General features: G+C 52.2%; 1 protein-coding gene across 1 annotated transcript; it reads left to right on the top strand.

The window, feature by feature from the left end:
• The first annotated feature begins 465 nt into the window (after positions 1 to 465).
• LOC116455506 (zinc finger protein with KRAB and SCAN domains 1-like) lies at positions 466 to 1,848 on the top strand. The gene is made up of 2 exons (XM_032133454.1): positions 466 to 499; positions 684 to 1,848. Exons 1-2 carry the CDS (start codon positions 478 to 480, stop codon positions 1,268 to 1,270), a joined length of 609 nt encoding a protein of 202 aa, XP_031989345.1. The 5' UTR covers positions 466 to 477; the 3' UTR covers positions 1,271 to 1,848.
• Positions 1,849 to 9,352: the final 7,504 nt, after the last annotated feature.

Genomic DNA, 9,352 nt, shown 5'->3' with positions numbered 1-9,352 from the left:
TCAACAGCCTGGAGAGGGGGAGGGGGGACTCCTTGGACCCCCTGCACCCCGAAGCTGAGAATAAGGGGAGAAGGACCCATGGACCCATAACCCCCAGCATCCCTAAGTGGGGAGAGGGAAGAGGGGGAACTTCTTAGATTCCTGGGACTCCCAGCAGCCTGGGGAGGGTGGGGACCAAGTAGATGGGGACCCCCAATACAAGCGTGACCCCCAGCAGCTGGGATGGGGGGGAACCCCCGAACACCAAAGGGCAGAGACCAGAGACAGGGAACTCCTGGGTGGCTTTTTCAGGGCTGAATCTTGGTGTTTGGGAGGTTTTTATGGACCCCAGATGCCCAGGGACTTCTAGACATGGACTCTGGCAGAGGGACCTTCAAACTCAACATGCTCATCCATTGTTTCTCCCCAAACCAGGATTTCCCATTCCCAGTCCTTGGCCAGATGGAGGAGGAAGCTGTGAGGAAGAGGAAGAGGAAGATGCCCCGGGAGCCCCAGGCAGGTGAGGAGGAAGTCAGTGGCCCTTTCCCCTCTCTCCTGCTCCATCTCCCAGCCCAGCATCACCCCCGGCTGCAGGACAACCCCGCTGCCGACGCCGTCCTGCCGGGGACGGACTGGGGGGATCTCCTTCCCCTTCCCTGTGGCACGGAGGCAAATCCCATCCTCTCCTTGTCCTTCCTCCCCAGACAAGGAGCTGAGCACGGAGCCCAGGGAGGACAAATCCCCATGGCAGAACCTGGTGGAAGAGGCCGTTTTGAGCAGCTCCACGGCGCAGGAATCCAATGGGGAGGAAAAGCCCCAGAGGTCCTGCAGGAGGAGGGGCTGCAAACGCAGCCCAGGATGCTCTGAAGAGGAAAGACCCACCCTGTGTGGGGAAGGCGGCCAGAGATCCAGCCAGAGGTCAGAGCTGGTGGTCCATGAGCAGCTTCACGATGGGGAGAAGCCCCACAAGTGTGGGGAATGTGGGAAGAGCTTCAGCCGCAGCTCTGACCTGATCTGTCACCAGATGATCCACTCTGGGGAACGGCCTTACGAGTGTCCCGAGTGTGGGAAGAGGTTTCAGAGCAGCTCCAATCTCCTCCTGCACCAGCGGATTCACACAGAGGAGAGGCCCTTCCGCTGCCCCGACTGCAGGAAGGGTTTCTGGTACAACTCTGACCTTGTCAGGCACCGGCGCATCCACACTGGGGAGAGGCCCTACGAGTGTCCCCAGTGTGGGAAGAGCTTCTCCAGGAGCTCAGCCTTGACCAGACACCAACGGAGGCACCACTAAGGGAAGCCCTGCGAGTGCCCCGACTGCGGGAAGAGCTTTGTCCTCTGCTCCAACTCCATCCCCCATCAGAGGACCCACATTGGGAAGAGCCCTGGTGACTTACATTCCCTGTGATCCGTGTTGGGAAGACCCCTGGCTGGTGCTCTCCACGTTCTCCTGGATTCCCATAGTCACCTGGGTGAACACAGGGGCAGGAACATCCATCGGGACTCAGATCAACATTGGAAATTCATTGGAAAGAGCTGATTTTTTACCTTTACACCCTAAAATTTTCATCTGCTCTGTCCAATTGTTTCTTCTGGTGGCATCAAGCAACCCTGGATGATCTTGGAGGTCGTTTTCAATCTAAGTAATTTCTGTGTTTATCCCATTGAAAAACCAAAATTGGTGTAAAAATAAAGAAATTAAACAAAGAGATCTAAAGCTGCACCATTTTCCTGGAATTTGGGGGTGAATTTGGGGTTCAGAGGAATATTGGGGAGGATTTGGGTGTTGTGGGGCCATGAAGCCAGACAGATTGGGGCCACAGTCTCACAGTTGTGGTGGCAGAACGTGTCCACCTGAGCCCGTCTGTTCTCCAGGAATTCCGGTTGTCTGTCCCAGTCCCTGGCCTCGATCTGCCCATCCAGGGTGTCTCCCACAAAGTGCCCAAATCGCTGCTGAAGTGCCCGTGCTGCTCTGGGCTGTGGATGTTCCTGTCCACCAACCTGTCCTGGTCAGTGCCATGGGGGCTGGGAGGGGGTTTGGGGCCTCCTGGGGGGACTGGGAAGGGGTTTTGTGGCTCTTGGGGCCATTTGTGGTGCTGGGAGGGGCTTTGGAGGGCTTTTGGGGCAGTCTGTGAGGGAGTTTTGGGATGCTGGCAGGGCTGTGTGGCTTGGAGAGAATTTGAGTGGGTGTTGGGGGAGATGGGAAGGGGTTTTGGTGGCTCTTGGGGCCATTTCATATGCAGGGAGTGGTTGGGGGAGTCCTGGCTGTGAGCTGTGGGGTGGTTTGAGGGGTCTGGGAGTGGCTGTGGGGCTGGGAGGGGGTTTTAAGGTGGATGTGACCTCTGCCCCAGACCCCAAAGCTGCCACCAGACCCCATCCCCAAGATGCTGCTGGGGGTCGGAGGCTCCATGTTGGGGTTCATCCTCCTGGCGCTGTCAGAGAAGGTGAGTGAGGGTCCCCAGGGGCCATGTGTGTCCCCCCAGAGCGTGTGTGACCCCCCCCCCATCCCGGTGTCACCCTTTTTTCCCTGCCCACAGGGCTCCTGAGCCAGCCCCTGCTGCCCCGGGAGGGAATTTGGGGAGGGGGCAGAGGGGGTGCGCAGCCCCCGCCGGGGGATGACCCCGGCCCAGCGCCCTTCGTTCAGCACCGAGCTGGGCTTGGGGCCGCAGGAGGAAGAGGCCGGTGGGAAGCAGATCCTGCAGGGGGGACAGGGCTTGGGCTCAGGGCAAGGTCCTGCCCTGCACACCTGGCTCAGGTGTGAGCCTGCCCCGGGAAGGGAGCGGGACATTCCCATCCCCACGGATCAGGGCTGGGAGCAGCGCTGGGACCACGGACATGGAAATACTGGGAGCCACTGGGACCGCCCTGGGGGGTGAATTATCCCCCCCAGCACCTTTCCAGGCCGCCCTGCGAGCTGAGAAATGCTCGCTGGGCCTCGGCCTTGGCCAAGAGCCCCCGGGCTCAGCTGCTCTGAGCTCAGGCGCTGCCGGCTCCCGCAGCCCGCCCAGGGCCGCCCTGCCCGTGCCGGGGCTGTGCTGGAATTCTCTGCTGCTGCTGCTGGGCCGCTCGGGGGGTCTGGCCCAGCAGGAAAGGTGACCCTGAGCCAGGAGCTTTCCTTGGCCGCAGCAAAGCCTCGGCACGGAAAGACCTTCCCAGCGCTGTGCCCTGGGCCGGGAGGGATTGTGCCACCAGAGCTGTCCCTCCATTTCTTCTGCCAGGCAGCTTTAGCACATGAAAAGGGGAGAAGCCAGAGCTGCCTCTCAGCTTTCCGCAGTCCTCCAGAGGAATCCTGTGTGGGAAGCACCCTGGGAACAGGGTTTAGGTGCCAGGGCAGGGGAATTCAGAGCCCTTTCCTCCCCCGTGGGCCCAGGCTCTGGCCCTTGCCCTTTGCAATGGCCCTGCAGCTGCCAGAGGGGCCTTTTTGGCTCAGCTGAGAGCAGTCCTGCTGCAAGGCTGTCCTCGAGCTGCTTGGGCTGCACATGTGCCCAGGGAATGCTCATTGCTTGCAGTCTCAGGCACTGTGGGTGTGCAGGTGTAACTACTGCAGGAGGGAACAGCTCTGCTGGGGGCAGTTCTCTTTTTCTTGGTGGTTTTTCTGTTGAATGAACGTTCCCTGCCAGCTCTGGGCAGAGCTCTGTAGCTGTATGTGCCACTTGTCTGTGGCACTGTGGCTCAGGAGGTGGCCAAGGGGAGCTTGGCCGAGGTGTGGGCAGAGGAATGGCCATCAGGCCAGGCTGGGGGGTCAGCGGCCGGTCAGTTGCGTTGCGTGGCCGCGGCTCTGGAGGCTTGTGTGGGAGCGTGTGCAGGGCTGGAAGGCTGGGGCTGCCGCCGCTGTGTCCCAGAGCCGGGAAGGCCGGGGCTGGCCCGGCCCTGGCCCGGCCCCGCCAGCTCTGCCAGCTGCCGGCGGGGACACAAAGGGCAGCTCCGAGCTGCGGCCGCTGCGCTGCGGCCGCACAAAGGCAGCGCCCGCAGAGCTGCAGGGCAAGGTCCTGGCCCTGGCTCGGGGCTGGGCCGGGGCCAGCGGCAGAAAATCAACTTGCAGCTTGGGCCCCGCAGCAGGGAGGAGCAGCAATTGCTGGCTGAGAGAGACTCTTGCCAAGGGCCTGCGGGGCCGGGCCCCAGGGAACGGCTTCCCGCTGCCCGAGGGCAGGCTGAGATGGGATGTGGGGCAGCAATGGTTCCCTGGCAGGGCGCTCAGGGCCTGGCACAGGCTGGCCCCAGAAGCTGCGGCTGCCCCCGCATCCCTGCAAGTGTCCCAGGCCGGCTCGGCCATTGGGGCTTCCTGCCCACGAGGGCTGGGCTGGGCTGGGCTGGGGCTGCTGAGGGTGGGATGGGCTCTGCCTGAGACAGCTGAAGGCTGCGCATGATGAGGCCGGGTGGACCCCGTTCCTCAGTGGGTTCCTGAAGGGATTTCAGGGTATGTCCCGTTCCTGAGGCAGTTTTGGGGTGCCCCCAATGCTTTGGGAGGGGTTGTGAGAGGGGGGCTCTGGTACTTGGAAGGGGGAGCTATTGTCAGGGATGTGGGGAGCCCATTTTGGGAAGGCTGCTGCTGTTTCTGGCAATGTTGAGAGGTTCTGAATGGGCTGTGGAGCCCTGGCTCTCATTTTGGGGCTTGAGGTGAGCCCATGGGCACAGCAAGGGCTCAGGAGAGGTTCCAAGCTCCCATTTGGGATGGAGGGATTGAGCGGGTGCCTGCAATAAACTCAATGCCAGCCCCAATGTGTCGATGGCAGCCCCAAATGGCTCGATCCGTCAGCCCCAAGGGTCGGCTGTGGGGAGTCAGGAAGCACAGAAGGGGAATTGGTGTCCAGGAGGGGTGGGCTGGGATGGGATGGGATGGGATGGGATGGGATGGGATGGGATGGGATGGGATGGGATGGGATGGGATGGGTGGGGTGGGATGGGGTGGGGTGGGATGGGATGGGATGGGATGGGATGGGATGGGGTGGGGTGGGATGGGATGGGATGGGATGGGGGTGGCATTGTGGGGGTGGGATGAAGTTTGGGAGGGATGGGCTGGTTTGTGCACTTGGAGTGGAGCACTCCAGGGATGAAAACCAGGAGCCGCTTTTGGGGAGGCTCCTGCTGCTTTTTGACAATTTTGGGGCCTCTAAGTGGTTTCTGGGAAGTTTCAGTGAATTTGGGGAAGGTGCCATAAACCCTCCGCAATTTGGGGGACTGAGGTGAAGTCCCCAATTTTGGGACGGTGCAGGGACCCCAGTTGGGAGGGGATCCTGCTGGTTTGCACCCCTTCAATGGGGTGAGAAGTGGCTTGTGAGGGAATTCGGAAGGAATTATGGAAGGAATTACGGAAGGAAGGAAGGAAGGAAGGAAGGAAGGAAAGAAGGAAAGAAGGAAAGAAGGAAAGAAGGAAAGGAGGAAGTAAAATAGAAGAAAGAAAGAAAGAAAGAAATAAAGAAAGAGCAACAAGAAATAATAAAAAAGAAAAAAAAAGACATTAAAAATGAAGAAAGGAAGCAAGAAAAATATAATAAAAATGAAAGAAAGAAAAGAAGAAAGGAAGAAAATCAAAAGACAGATATAAAAAAGAAAATGAAAGTGATGAAAAAAGAAAAGAAAAAGATAGAAAGCAGGACTAAATAACAGGAAACCAACAAGAAAAAATTATTTAAAAAGAAAGATCATTAAAAAATGAAGCAAGCAAGCAAAAAGATAATAAAAATGAAAGAAAGGAAGAAAAGAGGAAAGAAAGAAACAAAGAGAAAGAAAAGAAAAATTAACAAGAAAACGAAAAAAGTGAAGAAAAGAGGAAAGAAAGAAACAAAGAGAAAGAAAAGAAAAATTAACAAGAAAATGAAAAAAGTGAAGAAAAAAGAAAAGAAGAAAGAAACAAAGAAATAAAGAAAGCAGGAGTACATAACATGAAACCAATAGGAAAATAAAAAGAAAAAAAATAAGAAAGAAAGAAACCAGGAAGAAAGAAAAAAAGAACAGAAATACACAAGAAAAGAACAAAAGAAGAACAGAAAGAAAGCCAAAAGAGAAAGAAGGAAGACACAAAGCAACAAAAAAAATTTAAATGAAAGAAAAAAATATAAAAGAGTGAAGAATGAAGAAAGCAAGCTAAAAGAAATCAACACGAAAATTTAAAAAGCAAAGGAAAGTAAAAGATAAAGGAAAGACTCAATAATGTGAGACCAAGAAGAAAAATAAAAAAAGAGAAATTAAGAAGAAAGCAGCAAGAAACAATGAAAAAACCAAGAAAACTATTCAAAAATGAAGAAAGAAAGAAAGAAAAAAGCAAAAAGATAATAAAAATGGAAGAAGGAAAGGAAGAAAAAAAGAAAGAGTGAAAACATAAACATACAAGAAAATAAATGTTAAGAAAAGTCAAAAAAAGAAGAAAGAAAGAAACAAGGAAGAAAGAAAATGACAGAAAGAAAGACACGAGAAAAAAAAAAGTACAAGAGAACCAAAGGAAAGCAAAAAAAGAAAGATGAAAAACAGAAAGCAACAAAAAAAGAAAAAGAAAAAAGGTAAAAGAATGAAGGAAAGAAAAAAGAAGGAAGGAAAACAAAAAGAAATCAACCAGAAAATTTAAAAAGTGAAGAAAAAGAGAAGAAGAAAGAAAGAAAGACTAAGTAATGTGAAACAAAAAAACTTTTTAAAAAAAGAGGAAAGAACCAAAAAAGAAAAAGACAAGGAAAAAAAGAAAGACACAAGAAAAAATAAAGAAGAAAGAAAGAAGAAAGCAACAACAACAACAAAAAAAAAACAGGAGAAAGAAAGAAAAAAGATGAAAGAATGAAGAAAGAAAGAAAGCTCAAAGAAATCAAAGAGAAAATGCAACCCTTGTGCCACTGCGGGACCTTGTGCAGCCAAGGAGAGCATTGTGAGAGTGCGGGGCCAGGGAACCAAGGCACCATTGGGACCTTGTGGGGCCTCCTGGACTCAAGGGACCATTGCCACACTGTGGGGCCTCATGGAATGAAGGGTCCATGGTGCCACTGCAGAGCCAAGGACACCATGGTTACACTGCGGGGCCCATGGAACCAAGGCACCATTGGGACACCCCGTGGCCTCATCCTCTGGAATTCCAACAGCTCTGAGGGATGGCAGCACCTGCAGGCAGCACGGAAGGATTCTGGGGAGAGCCTTTGATCCCTGCTCCAAAGGAAATCAGAGAAAGAGCCCTGGTCAGGTCAAGGCACCTTTTCCTTTTCCTTTTTCGCTTCCTTTTCCTTTTCCTTTTCCTTTTCCTTTTCCTTTTCCTTTTCCTTTTCCTTTTCCTTTTCCTTTTCCTTTTCCTTTTTTTGTGTAATCTGTTGACCTGCCTGTAAGGTGCAGCAAAAGCTTTGCAGGGTTTGGTTCAAGGTCCCCAAGGTTGGAACAGGGAAGTGTTTGAGTCCCTTCTAAGAGAAGGCTTGGAGTCTTTGTGCCATGAGTGTCTGGGATCCATGGAACAAGTGTGTTCTGGCAGACTCTGGGACCTCGAGAGCAATCCCATGCAGGAGCCAGCACTGGCCCTGCACCCTGGTGGGAGCGGCGTGGTGCGGATGGGAAACGGGCAGCTGGGTGTGCAGTGGGAACCTCGAGCCAGGTCATAGAAGGCCAGGCTTTAGCTTTGAGCACAGCAGCACAAAAAGCAGAATGAATGACCTTGCCTAGAAATCACTGAAGGAAAAAGGGTGAACATATGGACTGATTTGAACTCTGGGTTTGGAATAATACACGCCCAGGGAGCCACATGGAAGGAAAGGGCACAGAGGTCTCCAGTGAGTACAAAAAGAAATCAGTCACCTACTGCAGAGTGTGCCAAAGCCAAAAGAAGTGGCCCTGACGCCCTTGTAAAGCCCATGGGTTTGGAGACTCCCCAGTTAATCCAGAGAATCCATTGGCTGACCAAACAGCTCAAGAGGGTGCTGAAAAAGCTCTCCTTGCACTAATACCTGGCAAAAACTGGAATGTTCTGCAACAACAACCAGATTCCAGTGATCAGGACAGGCAGTGAGCCCCAGCAGCAGCAGCAGCTACGGAAAATCCCAGCAGGTGATTGGTAACCCCGTGTGGGCAGGTAATTGCAGCTCCACAATTAATGTATAACGGAACTAAAACATCAGGAAACACATGAGGAAATGGAGAATCTGGTGGCCAGTTTACAAAAGCATCTAGTAAGCACAAAAATGGCAAAAAATAATAGATCAGTTGTTGAGAAAGATGGGATTGGCTTTGAAGGAAGAAGGCTGCCTCCAGGGCTCATTAAATGGGAATCACCAGGGGATTTTGGCAAACTGATTTTGCAGAACTGCCCAGGCAGAAGGGAGACTGGCACATTTTGGTATTGGTGGATCCTTTTTCCTGGATGGCCAGAAGCTTTCCCATGTGGCACCAACAAGACAAGGGAAGTCTCAGAAGTTTTGCAGAAATGAATATTTAATAGCACTGGGACTAACTCTTGTAAGCTGTAAAAGGTGCATGGTTCTCAACAGATCCTTGGGGCTGGACTCGCCTGTACATCCTTTCCATCCAGGAGATGCGGTGTGCATCAGAACCTGGAATTTTGGCACAATCCAGCCAAAGTGGAAGGGACCATCTCAAGTCCTCCTGGTAACCTACCCTGCACTCAAGGTAGAAGGAATCAAACTCGGGGTTCATCACATGTGGGTAAAACCAGCGAGCCCACATTAAACACAGCAGAAACAAGACTGACTGTGTAGGTTTTATATATATATATATATCCTATTGTTTTAGGTAAAGAATATAATTTTCTAAGAGGATACTATTTATTGGATCTAGATGAAGATGATCAATAATTGTGTATCTATAATAATAATAGAAACGATGTTCCTGACTTCAGGGAAGGGAAATGCGGTTTTCAAAGTCAGTGCAAGATGTTGGCAGATGACAGAATGTAACCCCTGTAACAGCTTGTTTGCCAACACCAACCTCTGCAGAAAATCCAGTTCCGTAGGAAGCTTCAGTCAGCAATTTGACAAAAATCTGGGAGCGCGTGTGGGAAGGAAATAGCACCCAGGGCACCTGGACAGGGATGGAAGGAGAATATTCCTTACCATGGACACATCAGAACAATACTGCTGAGAATTGTAACACTTCCAAAGCGGATCTGGAAATTACCTCAGGAAATATTGATCAGCTGACAGAGTGCACTGATACCCCCTGGGGCTGTCAAATTCCAGAAGTATGGAATCAGCCCTCAGACAGGACAATGGGAATGTTTCCAGCCAGTTCAGGGGTGTCTGGGCTGGGAAGGAGAGCCCAGGCCTCCCACAGGACCCCTTAGAGGTGGGTATAAAAGATCCTGATTTAACAAGGTCAAGGCCAAAGGATCCCAGGACAAAGGAAAAGTGGGATTGCCCTGGGACAGACACTTGAGCTGTTTGGAATGCTGAGGTCC

The sequence above is a fragment of the Corvus moneduloides genome, chromosome 24, assembly GCF_009650955.1.
Source record: "Corvus moneduloides isolate bCorMon1 chromosome 24, bCorMon1.pri, whole genome shotgun sequence".
Lineage (NCBI taxonomy): Eukaryota > Metazoa > Chordata > Aves > Passeriformes > Corvidae > Corvus > Corvus moneduloides.
Note: the sequence above shows the minus strand (reverse complement) of the source record. Positions and strands in the feature narration are given on the sequence as shown.

What these genes read in the sequence shown, in the direction of transcription:
- LOC116455506 (XM_032133454.1), top strand. Translation starts at nt 478, where the DNA reads ATGCCCCGGGAGCCCCAGGCAG. An exon ending in GCCCCGGGAGCCCCAGGCAG is followed by an intron (nt 500 to 683) that starts GTGAGGAGGAAG and finishes CTTCCTCCCCAG; the next exon opens with ACAAGGAGCTGAGCACGGAG.